The following is a 22,875-nucleotide window of genomic DNA, read 5'->3' as shown; positions in this document are numbered from 1 at the left end:
AGCAAAACATTAGGAACACCTGCTCTTTCCATGACATACCAGGTGGATCCAGTTGAAAGCCATTATCCCTTATTGATGTCACTTGTTAAATCCACTTCAATCTGTGTAGATGAAGGGGAGGAGACAGGTTAATTAAGGATTTTTAAGCCTTGAGTCAATTGAGACACGGATTGTGTATGTGTGCCATTCGGAGGGTGAATGGGCAAGACAAAAGATTTAAGTGCCTTTGAACAGGGTATGGTAGTAGGTGCTAGGCTCACCCGTTTGAGTGTGACAAGAACTGCAACGCTGCTGGGTTTTTCACGCTCATCAGTTTTCCCTGTGTATCAATAATGGTCCACCACTCAAAGGACAGTGTATAGTTCAATGAGGTTTATTTTTTGTGCCTTTTTATAATGTTTACAAAAGGTGAAAATCAGTGATGGCAAGAAATACCTATCCATGTTTACCTTTTTACAGAGTTGGTTCTAGCTAGCATGTCACTGAAAAGTGTAGGTCTTCCAACAAGACAATGACAAGACAACAAGACAATGATCCAAAACATAAAGCAAAATCTACAATGGAATGGTTCAAAAATAAACATATCCAGGTGTTAGAATGGCCAAGTCAAAGTCCAGACCTGAATCCAATCGAGAATCTGTGGAAAGAACTGAAAACTGCTGTTCACAAATGCTCTCCATCCAACCTCACTGAGCTGGGAAATGGGAAAAAATGTCAGTCTCTCGATGTGCAAAACTGATGGAGACATACCCCAAGCGACTTACAGCTGTAATCGCAGCAAAAGGTGGCGCTACAAAGTACTAACTTAAGGGGGCTGAATAATTTTGCACGCCCAATTTTTCAGTTTTTGATTTGTTAAAAAAGTTTGAAATATCCAATAAATGTCGTTCCACTTCATGATTGTGTCCCACTTGTTGTTGATTATTCACAAAAAAATACAGTTTTATATCTTTATGTTTGAAGCCTGAAATGTGGCAAAAGGTCGCAAAGTTCAAGGGGGCCGAATACTTTCGCAAGGCACTGTACATGGAAGACATCAAATGAACAAACCCAATTGTGATTTGCATGATGGGAGAAACGGGTACTTCTAGAGAATCCCATTGAGCCACCAGGAGTCACTGAGGGCGGCAGCATGGGAGTATGACAATGAGAACCTGTCACTCATGATGAAGCTTGGGGGCTGTCACGTGCTAGGGGTCAGCTTCGTCTCACCAACGTCTCTACCAAAGGGGAGAGCCAGATGGGTAGGCAGCCACTGAGTGACACTGTGCATCGGTAATCATATTCCTGCCGGCAAGAGCATCTTCTGAAAGATGACGAGGAATCCACCAGTATTCTCCATGGAACACACCTTAGTCACTGTGGTAAGCTTTATCCGGTGCGAAGGACAGCCTTTTCCGAAAGTCTTAAAGGTGCCACGATGCAGCATATAATTGACGAATTCAGGATTGCGCTGGATAAATTACTGGCATTAGTACACTTGATAGGGGAGAGAAGGGTCTTGTTGGGCTAAGTTTGAGTACTTTCTATGTGTTATTTCAAAGAGTCCCTCCCTTTTTAAGGTGGTTAAGGGGTGCTATTTAGGAACTTTTGTCTTTAGGCCAGATTGAGGTGGATAGTCAATCAATTTGTAACTTCTCCTGACAATGTAGATGTGGAAGTTCATTTTTAGCCAATTCTCTTTTTCCTCATGTATACACAATGGTGAAACTGAACTCCCTGAACAGGTTTACACAGTGATGTTAATTCTAGATGGCCAACACTTGAAAGCTATCAGCTAAAAGACTTGCAGTTCCAATCCAATCTACAACTCTGCCGTCTGTCTCGCTATCACTTGCCATCACCAGTGTTGGGGGAGTAGTGAACTACAGTGCATTTGGAAAGTATTGAGACCCATTGACTTTTTCCACACTTTGTTACATTACAGCCTTATTCTAAAATGACAAACATTTTCTTTTAAGAAAAAAAAATCTATCAAAAAATAATACTTTTTAAAATCACATTTATTCAGACCTTTTAGTTAGTACTTAGTTGAAGCTATTCTTGAATCTATTCTTCCCGTGCCCAGAAACCTGCTCCTTTTACTCTCTGTTCCGAAAGCACTAAATGACCAGTTCTTATAGCCTTTAGCCGTACCCTTATCTCACTCCTGCGTTCCTCTTTTTTTTATTTATTTAACCTTCATTTAACTAGGCAAGTCAGTTAAGTACAAATTCTTATTTTCAATGACGGCCTAGTAACAGTGGGTCAACTGCCTTGTTCAGGGGCAGAATAACAGATTTGTACCTTGTTAGCTCAGGGATTCGAACGTGCAACCTTTCGGTTACTAGTCCAACGCTTTAACCACTAGGCTACCCTGCCGCTCCTCTGCTTCTCTGGTGATGTAGAGGTTAATCCAGGCTTGCAGTGCCTAGCTCCACTCCCATTCCCCAGGCGCACTCATTTGTTGAATTCTGTAACCGCAAAAGACTTGGTTTCATGCATGTTAACATTAGAAGCCTCTTCTCTAAGTTCGTTTGAGTCACTGCTTTAGCACACTCTGCCAACCCAGGTGTCCTAGCCGTGTCTGAATCCTGGCTTAGGAATGCCACCAAAAACCCTGACATTTCCATCCCTAACTATAACATTTTCTGACAAGATAGAACTGCCTGAACTGGTACATGCTTAACACACCGGCCGTCCTACAATCTAAGCTAGATGCCTCCAGTCTTACACAAATTATCATGGAACCTACCAGGTACAACACCAAATCCGTAAACATGGGCACCCTCATAGATCTCATCCTGACCAACCTGCCCTCCAAATACACCTCTGCTGTCTTCAATCGGGATCTCAGCGATCACTGCCTCATTGCCTGCGTCCGTAATGGGTCTGCGGTCAAACGACCACCCCTCATCACTGTCAAACGCTCCCTAAAACACTTCAGCGAACAGGCCTTTCTAATCGACCTGGCCCGGGTATCCTCGAAGGATATTGACCTCATTCTGTCAGTACACAATGCCTAGTTATTCTTTAAAAGTACTTTCCTCACCATCTTAAATAAGCATGCCCCATTCAAAAAATGTAGAACCAGGAACAGATATAGCCCTTGGTCACTCCAGACCTGACTGCCCTTGACCAGCACAAAAAAATCCTGTGGCGTACTGCATTAGCATCAAATAGCCCCCGCGGTATGCAACTTTTCAGGGAAGATAGGAACCAACATACACAGACAGGAAAGCAAAGGCTAGCTTTTTCAAACAGAACTATGCATCCTGTAGCACAAACTCCAAAAAGTTTTGGGACACTGTAAAGTCCATGGAGAATAAGAGCACCTCCTCCCAGGTGCCCACTGCACTCAGGCTAGGAAACACTGTCACCACCGATAAATCCACGATAATTGAGAATTTCAATAAGCATTTTTCTACGGCTGGCCATGCTTTCCACCTGGCTTTCCACCTGGCTACCCCAACAGCCCTGCACCCCACACAGCAACTTGCCCAAGCCTCCCCCATTTATCCTTCACCAAAATCCAGATAGCCAATGTTCTGATAGAGCTGCAAATGTCCTGGGCACTCTGGATCAGGTTTTCGTCAAGGATCTCTCTGTACTTTGCTCCATTCATCTTTAACTCGATCCTAAATGGTCTCCCAGTCCCTGCCACTGAAAATCTTCCCCACAGCATGATGCTGCCACCACTATACTTCACTGTAGGGATGATGCCAGGTTTCCTCCACATGTGACGCTAGGCATTCAGGCCAAAGAGTTCAATATTGGTTTCATCAGACCAGAGAATCTTGTTTCTCAAGGTCTAAGAGTCATTAGGTGCCTTTTGGCAAACTCCAAGCGGGATGTGGCTCCCATCTGGCCTCTCTACCATAAAGGCCTGATTGGTGGAGTGCTTCGGTGGTGTTTGTCCTTCTGGAAGGTTCTCCCATCTCCACAGAAGAACTCTGGAGCTCTATCAGAGTGACCATCGGGTTCTTGGTCACCTTCCTGATCAAGGCCCTTCTCCCCTGATTGCTCAGTTTGGCTGGCCGGCCAGATCTAGGAAGGTTCCAAACTTCTTCCATTTAATAATAATGGAGGGCACTGTAATCTTGTGGACCTTCAATGCTGCAGACATTTTTTGGTTTTACCCTTCCCCAGATCTGTGCCTCTACACAATCCTGTCTCGGAGCTCTACAGACAATTATGTCGACCTCATGGCTTGGTTTTTTGCTCTGACATGCACTGTCAACTGTGGGGCCTTATATAGATAGGCGTGAGCCTTTCAAGATCTTGTCCAATCTATGTAATTTAACACAGATGAACTCCAATCAAGTTGTAGAAACATCTCAAGGATGATCAATGGAAAGAGGATGCATCTGAGCTCAATTTAGAGTCTTATAGCAAAGGGTCTGAATAATTATGTAAGTAAGGTATTTCTGTTTATTTGTAATGCATTTTCAAAATATTGTCACAAAAACTGTTTTCACTTTGTCACAATGGTGTATTGTGTGTAGATGGATGGGGACATTTTTTATTTAATCCATTTTAGAACAAGGCTGTAACAAAATGTGGAAAAAGTCAAGGGGTCTGAATACTTTCCGAATGTACTGTATTGTATGCCATGTGAACCTAAAATATGGTAGCCCTTGTTTGGTAACAGTGATCACAAAGGTTATAACTCTCCTATTGTGTTGTAGGAGCATGGGAAGGAGAAGATATTGGGGGTCAAAATGATTCCAAATTACCAGACCATTTGGAAAATAAGGGTAAAAAAAAAATAATGTATTTTTGTTTTGTTTGATTCTACGTCAGTGTATAGCAATAGCTTATGGACAGTTAAGTACATTGAATACAGACGGCCCCCATTGCATCTTTCACATCAATTTTCAAGTCAAACAATCCAGAGACTGTAGAATGGCAGTGTCATACAGACTATGGTGGTGAGACTACTCAAATGAATACATGACTATGCAGTCTAAACTACTGTATAGTCATATATATATATATATATATATAAATATGAATAAATTAATTAACGCTGGTGCTGCTCAGCAGAGTATATTGGCACCCCCCTACAACACAACGTCAAACACTAGCATGCACTATCTTCCAAAGCACAAACACAATCCATATTTACACCATGTTGTGACAATTTCATCCGTCATTTTTTTATTTTATTGCTTTGACATTTCGTCAGATGAACCGTGATGCGGCGTCCTTATAAAAGCTCATATAATCCGAACAGCGCATTACTCCTTCTACCTCTATATCCAATCTGATGAGTAAAACTGCTTGGTAAACTGCAATGGTGCCAAGATCCCTTCTTTGGCCCTGAAGTCATGTTGCTGTAGCAAACACTGAGCATCGCATCCACACACTCATCCCAACATTTCTCAAGCGACTTGAACTGGTACAGAGGCTCAACTGAGAAGTCTTCTTCTTTTCACCTGTCTGCACGAGTCACATTTCATTTGAATAGATCACAACGTGCAAACGAATCATCAAAGATAATGACAGTGAACTTGGATTCCCATGAGACATCACAGTGGAACATCTGTCATTAGATCGATATGACTCAAATTATATGAGATCAGCCTTTTAGATTGATATTGGATTAGACTAGAGGTGATGACTGATAGAGTGCCACATTGTATCACATTTCACATAACACTCTTTCCCGAATGTGTGTTCCACACCATCATGTGGTTGTGTTGTTTTAGGAAGATTTTCACAACACAATTTAGTGTTAATTTGTCAGACAAACTAAATAGCAAAACAATTGAAATTGTTGTCTACGGCATCAATTTTGGCAATAGTAGAAGTATTCATGAAAATGTTCACTTCAATAGTTAATAATATATGCACAAATCTCTTGAGACACAGGTGATTTGTTAAGACTTAATTTTACGTATAATGTCTATGCACAACATCTAACTTTTGAAATAGATTGTAACTGCAAGGTGAATAACAAACATACAGTATGTAAACATGAAATGTTGCATGTCAACATCTGTAAAGATCTGATGAACGCATTCATAGCTAGTGCCCTAAGTTTTCCCTGACCATGTGACCATGAAAGACTCCGGGCCCTGTACAGTACATAACCATTGAAACAGTTGATGGTGAGCAAATTGGTAGAAGACATACATTATTTAACACAAACTTAGGAAATATATACATGACATAACTTCATATAAATGTAAACAATTGTTATAAAAATGTGTAGACACTGGTGCAATTTTTTTTTTGAAGCACTTGTGGGTGTTTGGTCTATAGGGTCTTTGACCAACACCCAATTACCTATGAAATATGGCTAAATTGATCTGAGGATTTAGAACAGGCTAGCACCATTGTAGCAATCAAACAACACATCCTATTGATGCCACTTCATACAAAGCCTGTTCATGACAAAATAAGTTCCATTCATTTCTGGGTGCTCAATAATCTTCATCAACAAGGTCAGTGTGACAGTGTACATAACTAACATAGATGTTGGGCGACATTTCTCTCTCTCTCTGTATTCTATTTGTGTTTGTGTTTGTGAGGTGGAAAATGTATATAACCAAGGTACTGAATGATGGTAGATAAAATGAATGCTACCCTCATAACAAATCAAAATAAACTGCCAATAAGCTGTGCCTAAACTTTTACTTTTCAAAATATGTCATGTGTAGGGCCATGATTTTCGGCTTTTTTTTAGGCATTTACCAGTATTTCCAGCATTATCCATTAGGTTTCCTGCAGGTAGAAAATCCTAGGAAGTGTTATTTAATTGACACAAGCTGTCTCCAATCAGTCAGTCAATGTCTGGTTGTGTGTGTGTGTTTGGTGGGGGGGATCGCCTACGCCAGGGGAGGCGTAGCTCTGCGAATCTTAATCTCACAAAGCCTATTATTTGCCAGCGAATACTATTTGAAGATCAGTGATTATACACCTCACTTTGCTCAAGCTGATCCTCTCCAACGGACTCAGAAGTTGTAGCTAAACATTTGTAAATTAGGGGCAGTTAAAGGAGAGAGTCAATGAAACCAGACATGGAAGTACACTGTAGCACCAACCAGGAATCAAACCTCAGTGAATGAAAAGCATGTAAATGTGCAACATTTTAACGTGCTGATACATAATATCTGCCTTCTGATATGATATACATGTGTCAAAAGGGAAATGAAAGTCTTATCAGAGTTTTTTCGCCCCTGCCTACTGGAGTCCTTGCTAGCAAGCGGGAGCGACACCGGTAGACAGTGTCCTTCGCTCTCGCCTGCTTAACACCTGCTCTCACCGTTCTTAACAGAACTGCGGGAAAACAGTGCCAGACAGGCAGGTGGCGAAGGACACTGTCTACCATTGCCCCCACCTCCCTCTAGCACAGCAGAGGACGGGAGGTTAGGGCGACACCGTGTGCTATCTAACCAGCTAGCTTGCTAACACACTGTGTCGCTCCCGCCTGCTGTGTACCTGCAAAAGCAGTGCCCGACAGGTGTGGGGTAGGACACTATCTACTAGTCATCCCCGCCTCCCGCTAGCACAGCAGGTGGGAGGCTAGGGTGACACTGTATACTAGCTAGCTTAATATTTAGCAACACCTTGTGCTAGCTAGCTTGCTAGTTAGCTAGCACACAGTGTCGCTCCCACCTGCTGTGTACCGGAGTCCTCCTTAGGACTAGCTGGCTAAGCTAGCACACAATGTCCTTCGCTCCGGCCTGCTGAACACCTGAGCTCGCCATCGTTAACAGTACTGCGGGATAACAGTGCCCTTATTCTGGGATTTATCGGCGGCTGGCATCCAACATTATTGTGCATTAATGCCACCTACAGTACTGGAGCTCCTCCGCCTTCCGCATGTCTTAACTTAAAAATTGATGAATAGAAGTATAAAGGGGAAAAATTGCACCCTTCTTTTTTTGCACAGTTCAGTGCTGTTTTGAGCAAGGAAAATGGCACCTGCTTCCAATGTAGAATGGACAATCATCCAAATATAATTTTATCAACTTGAAACATGCTGACACAGTGATGAGCAGAACAGAGAGAGGACTGCGATGGCTTGTCGAAGTGAAACACAAACTACTTCATACAGAAGTGTGGTGAGCTTTCAGCGCCTGACGGAAGCAGTAGCATCACCCATGTGGGTACTGCACATAAGTATGAATGACAAGCTACGTACAGTGCCCTTGGAAAGTATTCAAACCACTTAACTTTTTCCACATTTTGTTACTCTACAGCCTTATTCTAAAATGTATTAAATAATTATTTTTCCTCATGAATCTATACACAATACCCCAAAATGACAAAGAAAAGTTTTTAGAAATGTTTGCAAATGTATTAAAAAGAAAACTGAAATATCACATTTACATAAGTATTCAGACCCTTTAATCAGTCCTTTGTTGAAGCACCTTAGGCAGCGACAACATCCTTGAGTCTAATTGGGTATGACGCTACAAGATTGGAACACCTGTATTTGGGGAGTTTCTCCCATTCTTCCCTGTAGATCCTTTCAAGCTCTGTCAGGTTGGATGGGGAGCAGCTATTTTCTGGTCTCTCCAGAGATGTTAGATCGGTTTCAAGTCCGGGCTCTGGCTGGGCCACTCAAGGATATTCAGAGACTTGTCCCGAAGCCACTCCTGCTTGTCTTGCCTGTGTGCTTAGGGTCGATGTCCTGTTGGAAGGTGAACCTTCGCCCCAGTCTGAGGTCCTGGGCGCTCTGGAGCAGGTTTTCATCAAGGATCTCTCTGTACTTTGCTCCGTTCATCTTTCCCTCGATCCTGACTAGTCTCCCAGTCCCTGCCGCTGAAAAACATCCTCACAGCATGATGCTGCCACCACTATACTTCACTGTAGGGATTCCTCCAGATGTGACGCTTGGCATATGCACTGTCAACTGTAGGATCTTTTATAGACAGGTATGTGCCTTTCCAAATCATGTCCAATCAATTGAATTTATCACAGGTGGACTCCAATCGAGTTGCAGAAATATCTCAAGGATGATAAATGGAAACAGGATGTACCTGAGCTCAATTTTGAATCTCGCAGCAAAGGTTCTGAATAATTATGTAAATAAGGTATTTTTGTTTTTTGTTTTTATAAATGAGCAAAAATGTATAAAAACATGTTTTTTCTTTGTCAATTTAGGGTATTGTGTGTAGATTGCTGAGGATTTTTATTTATTTAATCCATTTTAGAATAAGCCTGTTATGTAACAAAATTAGGAAAAAGTTGAGGGGTCTGAATACTTTCCGAAGGCACTGCACTTAGTCTGAGACAAAATGGCTACACAGACGGTGAGATGCGTGGCTGAGGCTACGGACCTGTCCGTGTCTGACTGACTGTCAGACTTCCCTGTCTGCTACCATGATTCTCCCTCCACTGAGATCATTGATGCTCCCACCCTCCCACCCTCCCTCAAACGCTTCAAACAACCCCTTCATCCATTCCATTTTAAGGCTTCACAATGGAAATAAGTCAAGACTTTTTTTGTGTTATCCCTGTCATGTTTTTAAAATGTATGTACTGTGGGTAAATGTTGTTTTTTACTGGCAAATAAAATAAATTAATCAATCATTACACAGTATGGTAAATCAACACACAAAAAACATTGTTTGTTTTGCTTATGTTGATATTTTGTTTAACAAAATAATATACCACATTGCAATAAAACATAAGCATTTACATTTTTTTCATATGTTTTTGTATTGGCTTGTATAGAAAAAGATAACTTTATACATAATTGAGAAATTCTGGTCGCTGAGAAATATTACATACTTAACCCACAAAAAAATAAAAAATAAATAAGATGAAATATATAAAATAATAATAATAATAATTTCTAAAACTTTTTGACTAAAATAAACATCTCGAGGTTCCTTTCATAAACTTTTCAAACATGGTCAACAGAACATAAGCACACAAAATAAATGTATTGTTCACTGATTATATCACGAAACACACAAAAGTCATTGTACATTTATGCTGTATTTACAAAGGCCAGTTGTTTCCAAAAGCACTGCAGAAAGTGGTGTAGAAAAAACAGGAAAGAGGACACAAAGCAATCCAGGGCTTGTCTGTCTTGTACCAACGAACCAAGAGTTAGCAGATACTAGTCATATTTGCTAAGTCTTTTAGTCCCGTAATTCGAATATATTACAATGCAGGAGGGAGAGACCTCTAGGTTGAGCGCACCATATCCTTTATATAAGGTTCTCTGTTTAAGTATGTGGCCCAATAGACTAAGTTGAAGCTGCTAAACAGGACCGGGAACATAATCCTCGAAATCCTATCGATTTTGCTCACACTGTTGAAAGTCTTCTTTGGGTCTGCCTTGCCACCCACCTTGCCAACCGCCATGTTGGGGTCAGGAGCGCCGCCCTTGGCGATGGTGGACAACCCAGAGTCTTTGGTGATGTTGGGTGCATAGTTGGCCACCGCCACGGCGTACGCGTTGTTCTTCTTCATGGCGGAGGCCCTCTCTTTTTTCTGTGGGAAAGAGCAAAAGTTAGTAGCTAGCAGTCATCAGACGGACCTGTCACTTCCGGCTAGCATGTGTTCCAGACAGTCCTAGATGATGAATGCACCCAGGGGAGATTCCTAATAATAATTAATGGGATCTGGGATAGGGTAATGCATCAATCTAAATGCAGAGAAGTGGCAGAATGAATGCCAGCCGGGTCTTGGATGTGCTGTCGAGCACCATACTGTCAACATTTTAGCAGGGAATTACTATGTGATAGCCTGGTTGCCATCTCTGTTCAGCTATTACATTCCACTCCTTGCCACTCCTGTCATTTGACAATAAGACTGGCCTTTCTGCAATCGTCAAATATGAACATTCTATCATTAATGAGCTCGAGGAGATCAGAGGATATGACCCTGATTCGATAACCCTCACAGCTGTCATCCAATCACAATGTTTATGCAAATTGGACTGATAGGCAAACGTTCTAACTTAATTCATACATTTGATTGGAAACCTTCTTACATTGGGCATTCTGATGTTATACATTGGATTGTAATTGGGCGCGGAGAGAACAGACAATTCGCGTTTGTTGCATTATTACCACCAGCCAATGTGATCACATCATACCAGAGAAGCTCTCGCCATTCAAACTTCTCTGCCAGTTCATTGTGAACACTGTAAAGGTTCTTCTTTCCTCTAATATACAGTGCCTTGCGAAAGTATTCGGCCCCCTTGAACTTTGCGACCTTTTGCCACATTTCAGGCTTCAAACATAAAGATATAAAAATGTATTTTTTGTGAAGAATCAACAACAAGTGGGACACGATCATGAAGTGGAACGACATTTATTGGATATTTCAAACTTTTTTAACAAATCAAAAACTGAAGAATTGGGCGTGCAAAATTATTCAGCCCTTTTACTTTCAGTGCAGCAAACTCTCTCCAGAAGTTCAGTGAGGATCTCTGAATGATCCAAAGTTGACCTAAATGACTAATGATGATAAATACAATCCACCTGTGTGTAATCAAGTCTCCGTATAAATGCACCTGCACTGTGATAGTCTCAGGGGTCCGTTAAAAGCGCAGAGAGCATCATGAAGAACAAGGAACACACCAGGCAGGTCCGAGATACTGTTGTGAAGAAGTTTAAAGCCGGATTTGGATACAAAAAGATTTCCCAAGCTTTAAACATCCCAAGGAGCACTGTGCAAGCGATAATATTGAAATGGAAGGAGTATCAGACCACTGCAAAGGCACCGAATACTTTCGCAAGGCACTGTATATATATATATATATGAACCAGTAGCCTAGCCCAATGAGTGTCCTAGAAGTAGCAATATAGTTTTGGCCACTTATTTAGAGCAATTCAAATAAATATATATATATTATATATATATAATATAATATATATATATATATTATATTATATATATATAATATATATATATTTATTTGAATTGCTCTAAATAAGTGGCCAAAACTATATTGCTACTTCTAGGACACTCATTGGGCTAGGCTACTGGTTCAGGAGCTATAAGAGGAATAGAGAGAAGATGGAGAGAGAGAGAGAGAGAGGCCAGTGGAGATGCATGAACTGAAGAGTGAAGACAGAGATGTGTAAATTAGAAGTGAATTTATTGGCTGGGCTATTAATCCACCCTACGTATGTAAGCTCATATATTGGGTCTAGCCTAAACCTACTACATTGAATGTAGGTGACCACTACCTGTTCTATGCCAGTCAGAGACAAAACAATATTTTTGTCTGACGCACGTTTTATGCCAATGAATTGAAGTTGAACATCGTCTAACGTGGATCGCTAAAATAATGATTATGATCACATTTACTCAATTGAAATATGTGGCCTATAGGGACACCTATCCAGTACATTTGGCAGCTAAGCACGAGTGATCAGTATAGCCTTTTATTGTCAAGACATGATGTAGAAATATCTTCACACCAAGAATAAAAACCACCTAGCTTCCGTCATAGACTCATAGCTGTCTCTCTCTCCCACCTTTAAACTTTACTTGTCAAATTCTAGGTTACATCATATTAGCATTATACTATAATGTAGCCTAGGTCTACTTTCTGAGAGATTACAGACAATATTTGAAGGTGAGCCTAGGCTTTAAATATGTTTTTAGAAAAGGAGGAATGTGATTTGTGCATTGATTGATGGGTCCTTTTAGTGGTGTGTGTGTGTGAGTTCGCTAATTCTCTCTATGTCCATTCGGAAAGTTTCCTAAAGTAGCCTGTCTGGACTACATATAATATAATCGTAAAAAGTGATGACCAGCATCTGTGCAAGTAATAGTATGTCGTATTTTACTATATACCGGTATTGATGCACGGACCACGTTGGGTTTTTACTTTACCTTCTATAACTGTATTTGAATGTTTGGTTTGTTAAATGTGATACGCCTTGTGTTACGTCCATTTTTATAGTTTACTCCACAACTTGAGCCATCTCTCTCCGCTCTCTCTCTCCTCTCCCTCCATGCCACTTTCCACACAGATCTAGCTCTGCCCCTGTCACTCAAAGAGCGCATTTGGTGTTGCATTCAGTCTGCATGGTCAATGCAGCACATGCAACAATTTAATTTTTCATTTTTTTATTTAACCTTTATTTAACCAGGTAGGCCAGTTGAGAACAAGTTCTCATTTACACGTGCGACCTGGCCAAGATAGAGAAAAGCAGTGTGACACAAACAACACAGAGTTACACATGGGATAAACAAACGTACAGTCAATAACACAATAGAAAAGTCTATATACCGTTGTTGGGAAATTATGATTAAATGACTGAACAAATCATTTTAAATGGAATTGTAACTAAGTAAACTTATACTGTTTTATTATATCTGATTAACAATATGAGTTCATAAGAAGGGATTGTGTGACATGGACAAGGAGTAATTAAAGTTAATGAACACCATTCCAACTAGGAAGAAACTAATGGGTTGGGGACTGTGTAAACAAATAAGGTCGTTAACCTAACGTTGAACCTACAGAAACTTAGCTCTGGGGTTTTTAGATAAGGCAGTGAGGGCATTCCTAGGTTTTCTGTTAATCAGAACTGTCAGTTCAGTGGTGATCGATAATGTTGAGGGGTCAAAAGTTATCTGGGAGTGTGTTAGTAAGTTAGAATGAACTTTACACCTCACTTTGTCCCGGTCGAGAGGAGGGGATTCTGTTAAAGCAATGAAATGACGTCATGATCTGTATATAAACTGCTGCACGTGATTAAGTGGGAGCGCGCTCCGAGAATAAATTCTATTACCTATTAATGAAAGACTGGTCTGCGTCTATTTTATGCAAACAAGAAATCTTAGAAATTCTCATAAAATAGATTAAGGGCTTTCAATTGATGAAAGCACATTGGCATAATTAAATTACAGTAACAACAGTGTGTGCAAATGTAGTAAGATTAGGGAGGTAAGGCAATAAATAGGCCATAGTGGCGAAATAATTACAATTTCAGCAATTAAACACTGGAGTGATAGAAGATGAATATGCAAGTAGAGATACTGGGGTTCAAAGGAGCAAAAAAGAAAAAACACTATGGGGATGAGGTAGTTGGGTGGACTATTTACCGATGGGCTATGTACAGGTGCGATGATCGGTAAGCTGCTATGACAGCTGATGTTTAAAGTTAGTGAGGGAGATATAAGTCTCCAGTTTCAGTGATTTTTGCAATTCGTTACAGTCATTGGCAGCAGATTACTGGAAGGAAAGGCAGCCAAAAAAAGAGTTGGCTTTGGGAGTGACCAGTGAAATATACCTGCAGGGAGCGCGTGCTATTAGTGGGTGCTGCTATGGTGACCAGTGAGCTGAGATAAGGTTGGGCTTTACCTAGCAAAGACTTATAGATGACCTGGAGCCAGTGGGTTTGGCGACGAATATGAAGCGAGGGCCAGCCAACGAGAGCGTACAGGTCGCATATGGGGCTTTGGTGACAAAACGGATGGCACTGTGATAGACTACATCCAATTTGCTGAGTAGAGTGTTGGAGCCTATTTTGTAAATGACATCGCCAAAGTAAGGATCGGTAGGGATAGTCAGTTTTACGAGGGTATGTTTGGCAGCATGAGTGAAGGATGCTTTGTTGTGAAGTAGGAAGCTGATTCAAAATTTAATTTTGGATTGGAGATGCTTAATGTGAGTCTGGAAGGAGAGTTTACAGTCTAACCAGACACCTAGGTATTTGTAGTTGTCCACATATTCACATAAGTCAGAATTGTCCAGAGTAGTGATGATTGACATGTGGGCAGGTGCGGGCAGCGATCGGCTGTAGAGCATGACCTTAGTTTTGCTTGCATTCAAGAGCAGTTGGAGGCCACAGAAGGAGTGTTGTATGACATTGAAGCTCGTCTGGAGGTTTGTTAACTTGGTGACAGGGGGCAGTATTTTCACGTCCGGATGAAATGCATGCCCAAATTCAACTGCCTGCTACTCATCCCCAGAAGATAAGATATGCATATTATTAGACGATTTGGATAGATAACACACTTGACGTTTCTAAAACTGTTTGAATCGTGTCTGTGAGTATAACAGAACTTATTTAGCAGGCGAAACCCCGAGGACAAACCATTCAAATGTTGTTGTTTTTTAGGTCACTCTCTTTTCAATGGATTTTCATTGGGAATCCAGATTTCTAAGGGACCTTCTTGCAGTTCCTATCGCTTCCACTGGATGTCAACAGTCACTCAAGGCTAGCTGGTGCTTGCTTCAGGACAGAGGCGTTAGCTAACAGTAGCCACTCGTTTGCAGCTAGCTAGCTGTGATGATTCGGAGTAATGATCCGGTGTAATGATCCAGAGCGGCAGGAATCCAGTGATATGGTAGAGAGAAGCAGTCCGATATGCTCTGGGTTGATATAGCGCTGTGCAGACTGGCAGGTACTGTCCGAAAATGGCAAGGACCGCTATCCGTGGCTAACAAAGACTAGTAGCTAGTTAGCTGGCTAGCTCCTGATGGAAGTTCCAGTTATAAGGAATAAAAATAGCAGATCCGCACCACATTGGGTGAGGCGGGTTGCAGGAAAGTATATTTAGTTTGTAGATAGAAAGTGAGATAAAGATATACACAAAAAAGACAGGCTATTTCCGCAGGATAAGACACGGGACACAAAGACACATACTCACGTCCTACTGCTCACGACCTCTTGGAAATCAACAATGTTTAAATTTTTTAAATTGTACCCCTTTTTCTCCCCAATTTCGTGGTATCCAAATGTTTTTGCAGCTACTATCTTGTCTCATCGCTACAACTCCCGTACGGGCTCGGGAGAGACGAAGGTTGAAAGTCATGCGTCCTCCGATACACAACCCAACCAAGCCGCACTGCTTCTTAACACAGCCCGCATCCAACCCGGAAGCCAGCCGCACCAATGTCGGAGGAAACACTGCGCACCTGGCAACCTTGGTTAGCGCGCACTGCGCCCGGCCCGCCACAGGAGTCGCTGGTGCGCGATGAGACAAGGACATCCCTACCGGCCAAGCCCTCTCTAACCCGGACGACGCTAGGCCAATTGTGCGTCGCCCCACGGACCTCCCGGTCGCGGCCGGTTACGACAGAGCCTGGGCGCAATCCCAGAGTCTCTGATGGCACAGCTGGCGCTGCAGTACAGCGCCCTTAACCACTGCGCCCTTAACCACTGCGCCACCCGGGAATCCCCCGGAAATCAACAATGTTGATGACTACGATGATGTTTCCACTTTGCGTCTTAATATAAATCCACAAGCATTCTATAATTACAATTTTAGTTTATGTTTCTTACATTTGCAAACAGCTAGTTGGTATTGTCGTCTTCGCCGCTAATGATAATCGCTAGTAGGCTGGCTAGCTGGTTAGTAAATGTACTGAGTCAGAGAAAACAGCTCGTTGTACAGCCTGATACCAGTGATGGTGTAGGCCAAAATCAGCTTGTTGTTAGTGCAACAGTATCTTCTAAATCAAAGAGGAATAGGCGTAGCATGAATATGAAGTAGCTAAGAGAAAACATTTAGGTTGCATTCCAAACACTTAAAAGACATGCCCTATCCCCTCAGCCCTCAAATTAACTGGACACTTCTGATGACGTATCATGACGTCTGACGAGTATACACTTGCAGGGCAAAGGGCAAGGGAGGAAGGAATGATTTTTAAATGGACCGGCCTTGCCAGGAAATTTGTCACTCGTTCATCCCGCGATTATTGTGTTTTCAGCCACGGGTAGCTTGTGGCTGCTTTATATGTGCTACTGTCAATTATGATTGCATGTCTACTTATATTAAAACCTCTTAAGTCTACCCCCTCCTTTTTCGAACATTCTGTTAAAAATCGCGCAACTTTTCAGCGTCCTGCTACTCATGCCAGGAATATAGTATATGCATATGATTAGTATGTGTGGATAGAAAACACTCTGAAGTTTCTAAAACTGGTTAAATCACGACTGTGACTATAACAGATTGTTTGTTTCATCAAAAAACGCAAGAAAAACTGCTCTCTGAAAGCTAAAAATAATTTCCATGCGTCACTTTCATGGGTTGTTAAAAGGGCACAAAATTAATTATCGATCTGCATGCAATTCCTACAGATTCCACACGATGTCGCCATTGTCGTCATTTGTCGAGTTTTTTCTTGGTAAATCCAACTAACTGGATTCCATTTCTTCCGGTCTCCACCAGGATGTTTTGAATGTGCACATTGGCAGCCATTGATTTGAAAACGAGGAGCTATTGAATATACATCGCCCTGTAATCATTTTGATAGATTATAAACGTTTACTAATACCTAAAGTTGGATTACAAAAGTATTTCGAAGTGTTTTGTGAAAGTTTATCGTCGACTTTTTTAATTTAAAAAAATGACGCAGCGTTTAAAAACAATGTTTTTTTCTGAATGACACAGCTTCCATAGAAAGCTATTTTGGGTATATATTGTCCGATTTAAACGAAAAAAAGACCCAATAGTGATGTTTATGGGGCATATAGGAGTGCCCAGAAAGAAGCTCGTCAAAGGTAATAAATGTTTTATATTTTATTTCTGCGTTTTGTGTAGCGCCGGCTAAGCTATATCTTTGTTTACATCGCATTCAGGCATTTTGGGATGTTGCATGCTATCAGATAATAGACAATAGTGATGTTTATGGGGCATATAGGAGTGCCAAGAAAGAAGCTCGTCAAAGGTAATGAATGTTTTATATTTTATTTCTGCGTTTTGGGTAGCGCCGGCTACCGCAAAATCTGTTGTTTACGTGTCGTGCTGGTATTTTGGGGGGTGCATGCTATCAGATAATAGCTTCTCATGCTTTCGCCGAAAAGCATTTTAAAAATCTGACTTGCTGGCTAGGTTCACAACGAGTGTAGCTTTAATTCAATACCCTGCTTGTGAATTTTGATCAAGGTTTGAGTTGTAACGAGTACATTTAGCATTTAGCGTAGCGCATTTGCATTTCCAGGTGCCTACTTGAGACGTCTGCGTCTCAAGTATGGTCAAGAAGTTAACCAGTTTTAGAAACTTTAGTGTTTTCTATCCACACATACTAATCATATGCATATACTATATTCCTGGCATGAGTAGCAGGACGCTGAAAAGTTGCGCGATTTTTAACAGAATGTTCGAAAAAGGAAGGGGTAGACTTAAGAGGTTTTAACAACGAGGGCTGAGGGGCTTGCGTTGCGAACTTCCCTTTTTTTGCTAATCGTTTGAACTGACGTCCAAGATGGTGATGGGGATTCCCCCAAGGGCATAAGTCAAGGGTAAGTGGATGAGGGCATGAGCTTTAATGTCAGCAAAGATTATAGGGTCCCCTAGGAAACACTGACCAACACTTTGGTTCCTACCCTGTCACAATAACTCCTCCCTGGCATTTTTATTTTTTGTCAAGTCAAATACTGTATTCACCGTGCCCACTATCTTCTAAATATAGAATTCGAATAATCATTATTTTTCCATGATTCCAACCGTTTCAAATGTTTTGATCTAAATTGCAAGTCAAATCGCAATTGCAACATTTGGTTAAAAATATGGCCTAGGAATTATCTCAAATGAGTGCATAAAATACATAATAATAATGTATGAAAATTCAGATTTTCGGAGGGGGTTAAAGTTGAATGAACAGTATAAAACAATCAGAATGGAGAGAGACGCATTGAAATCACTTAGAATGTATGACCATCCTAGGGTCACGCACTACTCATAAAGCAAATTTAGGACTTTTATTATTCAAAACCATAAAATACAGTCATACCGTCAAAAAATGTAAAAATACTGTGATATGATATTTTGGCCAGCACTAGTGTGGAATGATGACAGGTGCCAGTTTTTCGTTTCAAATGGGATGCAACTGAACCAAACGTAGCTTGATTGAATCTTGTAGGATAATATTTTCTGCATCATTATTTCCTCTCTAGCTACTTTTAACAACATGATATTGCATTGACACTGCCTTCTCACAAGGAAATGGCTGCCGCAGGCCGTAACTCAAACAAGAAGTACCAGTGTACCAGTGAAGTGCTCAATATGGAAGTGGTCAGATGAAGCGGATGCTAAGCTACAGGACTGTTTCGCTAGCACAGCCTTGAATTTGTTCCGGGATTAATCCGATAACATTGAGGAGTTTACCACATCAGTCACCGGCTTCATTAATATCTGCATCGACGACATCGTCCCCACAATGACCCTGCGTGCATATCTCAACCAGAAGCCATGGATTACAGGCAACATCCGCACTGAGCTAAAGTCTAGAGTTGTCGCTTTCAAGGATCGGGACTCTGATCTAGATGCTTATAAGAAATGCCCCTAAGGCTGCCGACGAGCCATCAAACAGTCAAAACATCAATACAGGACTAAAATCAAATCCTACAATGCCGGCTCTGACACCTGTCAGATGTGGCAGGGCTGGCAAACTATCACGGATTACAAAGCAAAATCTATAGCAGTGAGCTGCCCAGAGCCTACCAGATGAGCTAAATTCCTTCTATGCTCACTTCGAGGCAAGCAACACTGAACCATGCATGAGAGCACTAGCTGTTCCTGACAACTGTATGATCTCGCTCTTCGTAGCCGATGTAAGACCATTAAACAGGTTAACATTCACAAGGCTGTGGGGCCAGATGGATTACCAGGAAGCATACTCTGAGTGTACTTTCAACCTCTCCCTCACCCAGTCTGTAATACCTACGGTACATGTTTGAAGCAAACCACAATAGTCCCTGTGCCCAAGAATGCCAAGGTAACCTGTCTAAAGGACAGTCGCCCCGTAGCACTCGTATATATGTAGCCATGAAATTCGTTGAAAGACTGGTCATGGCTCACATCAATACCATCATCCCAGACACGCTGGACCCACTCCAATTCGCATACCACCCCAGCAGATCCACAGATGATGCAATATTTATTGCACTCCACAATGCCCTCTCCCACCTGGAAAAGAGGAGCACCTACGTAAAGAATGCTGTTCATTGACTATAGCTTAGCATTCAACACCATAGTGCCCTCCAAGCTCATCACTAAGCTCAGGACACGGACTGAACACCTCCCTCTGCAACTGGATCCTAGACTTCCTGACGGGCCGCCCTCAGGTGGTGAGGGTAGGGAACAACACATCCACCATTCTGACCCACAACACGGGGGCCCTCAGGAGTGCGTGCTTAGTCCCCTACTGTACTCTCTGTTCACCCACGACTGGGTGTTTGCGCATGACTCCAGCACCATCATTAGGTTTGCTTATGACACGATGGTGGTTGGCCTGATCACAGACGACAATGAGACAGCCTATAGGGAGGTGGTCAATGACCTGGCAGTGTGGTGCCAGAACAACAATCTCCCCCTCAACATCAGCAAGACAAAGGAGCTGATTGTGGATGACAGGAAACAGAGGGCCGAGCACGCCCTCATCCCCATCGACAGGGCTATAGTGGAGCGGGTGGAGAGCTTCAAGTTCCTCTGTGTCCACATCACTAAGGAATTATCATGGTCCACACATACCTACAGCACCCCACAAATAACACAAAAACAAAACACCCACTATACAACACATTCCCTAATGTGATCAACATATATTTTCCAAATTTTGTCAAACAATTCTGTTTTTTGTTTACATTTATAATATACAAAATCCAACAGTATGCAGCTAGTTAGTTCAGTCCTCCAGTTTGTTATTGAGGGTGAATATGATGGCTATACATTATTTTTTACAGCAAAACATTATCGGATATTGATCACCAATATTTACATTTCCCAACAGACATAATCGTGGAAATGGATGGATTTAAATTCCTAGACACAATGAAATGATAGCACATACATCATCCCAAAATCGTGGCAGTTTATCACAGGACCACAGCATACAGTATGTAAAGGGTTCCTTTGTGCCTTATTTCATCTCTAACAGACATTTCTGGGTGCATTATATCCATTCTTGCAGGAGTGTAGTAAATCCTATGAATAATCTTAAATTACATGAGTTAATGTCTTAGGTTGTAAAGGCAGGTATGAACATTTTAACATATGTGACCGATGGTTCTCCTCAATTTCATCCTTTCGATCTGTTTCCCATTTTTTTCCCCTTATAGGTTCTGAACCATCAGGTAGAGTTTCAATCAACCCTTGATATAACTTGGCAATCAACTTCTCTGGCATAGCAGCTTCTTTCAGTGTTTGTTTTAGGTTCATCCAGATTATGTTGAAACGCTTGAACAAGATTTCTGAGTTGTAAGAATTTAAAGAAACGGTCCGTGGATAATCCAAATCGTTAGAGATCCGTTATAATACACTTGCTCAAAATGAACGATGCCACTTTGGAACCACCGCTTAAAGGTGTTGTCACATCTGGAGGTAAGGTGTGGTTATTCCAGATAGGGGTGCCTGGCGATATTGGTGCTTTCCACCTCATGAATTAGTGAACATCTTCCCCAAAAATGAATGGGATTGAGAATCATTTGATTGTCTGTTTTTGTCTTCAATGCCTTGGACCCGAAGTAGTGAGTATACAAGAATATAAAGGCAACATGCATCAATTTAAAAGATTTTACTGAGTTACTGTCACGGATTCCCCCGGTACTGCTGCTCATTCCGTGCACCAGCTCCGGAGGGCCAAGTCACCGGCCTCTAGGCGTCACTGAACTGTTTCATGACGCACACCTGGTTCCCTTTCCCCCTGATTAGTAATTGTATATACTGTATGTGCCCTCTGTTCACCATTGTTTGGTTGGTTATTGATCCCATATCATTTGGTCTGTGAGTACCTGTGATTTGTTATTTCGGCTTTCGTGCTGCGTGTATTGTGCACTTGTTATTAAGGGTCTCGTCAGTGTATGGTTGTGCATTTGTTATGATGGGTGTAGAACAAAGGAACTTCTTCTACCTCACAGAACTTGAGAACTGAACAATATCCATGTTTTGGAGAATGTGGAAACGGTCGGTGGAGAATCCAGCTACGACCGGTTCATTTTGTTTTATGATTGTGACCTCAGGAAAGACAATACAGCCACATTACCATAACTCTGTTTATACAGGGGCCTCCATTCTGAGGCATGTATCTAATTATTGTATAAAATTAATGAGTAAAGATGAAACTATTTGTGAAATTATGTAATGTGATTTTAAACTGTTTAATGAAAGAGAATCCAATTCCCTTTAAAGTTGAACTAAATCATTGGCCCGTCCCATGACCACAGACATTGATCTGACGTCGAGGGACAGCCCCTTTCTACTGTTACGAATATAACCCCCACCTGGAGGAATTCCCTTTAGACCAAGGGTACCTCGATTACCGAGAGAGTTAAGGTCTGATTAGAGACCAAGCGCACCTCGATTACCAAGAGAGTTAAGGTTTGAATAGAGACCAAGCGCACCTCGATTACCGAGAGGGCTAAGGTTTGAATAGAGACCATGCGTACCTTCAGTATAAGCTAAGGTTGTAATGGTTGTTAAACTCTGAGACTATTGATACCGACAGAATAAGAGCAAATCTTTGATACTAATTACTAGTCTGCAGCTAGAATTTATGTCGACTGAATGCGAAGACCAACAATAGCCGAAACATCTACTCTATAAGAACATTTCTGAATGTTACTCTGAAGTATCCATTCCAACCAAAGACTCCAGGGACACGGAGAAAATCTCGTATGAACTTTCCAACAGAAAAGGACGATTCCAACAGAGATCACGACAACACACTGAGCGTAAATATATATATATTGATTGCAATTATTCCCGAATGAGTGAGCGTTCATGTGCAAAGGATGAGCATTTAAATTATTTTAATTATCAACTGTGTAGTGTATTTTGTCTTTTGCGCCCTTCTCAGTCCTTTTGTCTACCAAGCCTCCATACCGGTTTAGCCCACTAGGGCACATCCCCTATAATTTCCTTGTAACCATACCTTCTGTTTGTTTGTTTGTTATGCATTTCTGTGATATTTAGTTAGTTAGGAAATAAATGATTAAGACAATTGATATATGGATGATT

At 41.5% G+C, this 22,875-nt stretch overlaps 1 protein-coding gene across 1 annotated transcript in view; it reads right to left on the bottom strand.

The window, feature by feature from the left end:
• Positions 1 to 9,917: 9,917 nt before the first annotated feature.
• The window catches only part of LOC139390556 (gamma-aminobutyric acid receptor subunit alpha-2-like), a 57,005-nt gene continuing 44,047 nt past the window's right edge, over positions 9,918 to 22,875 (bottom strand). The window contains exon 10 of the mRNA XM_071137758.1: positions 9,918 to 10,437. Within this exon, the coding sequence (XP_070993859.1) occupies positions 10,129 to 10,437 (309 nt within the window). The 3' untranslated portion in view covers positions 9,918 to 10,128. The remainder of the gene's footprint in view (positions 10,438 to 22,875) is intronic.

The sequence above is a fragment of the Oncorhynchus clarkii genome, chromosome 31 (assembly GCF_045791955.1).
Source record: "Oncorhynchus clarkii lewisi isolate Uvic-CL-2024 chromosome 31, UVic_Ocla_1.0, whole genome shotgun sequence".
Lineage (NCBI taxonomy): Eukaryota > Metazoa > Chordata > Actinopteri > Salmoniformes > Salmonidae > Oncorhynchus > Oncorhynchus clarkii.
The sequence above is the reverse complement of the archived record's forward strand: the minus strand, read 5'-3'. Positions and strand labels throughout refer to the sequence as shown.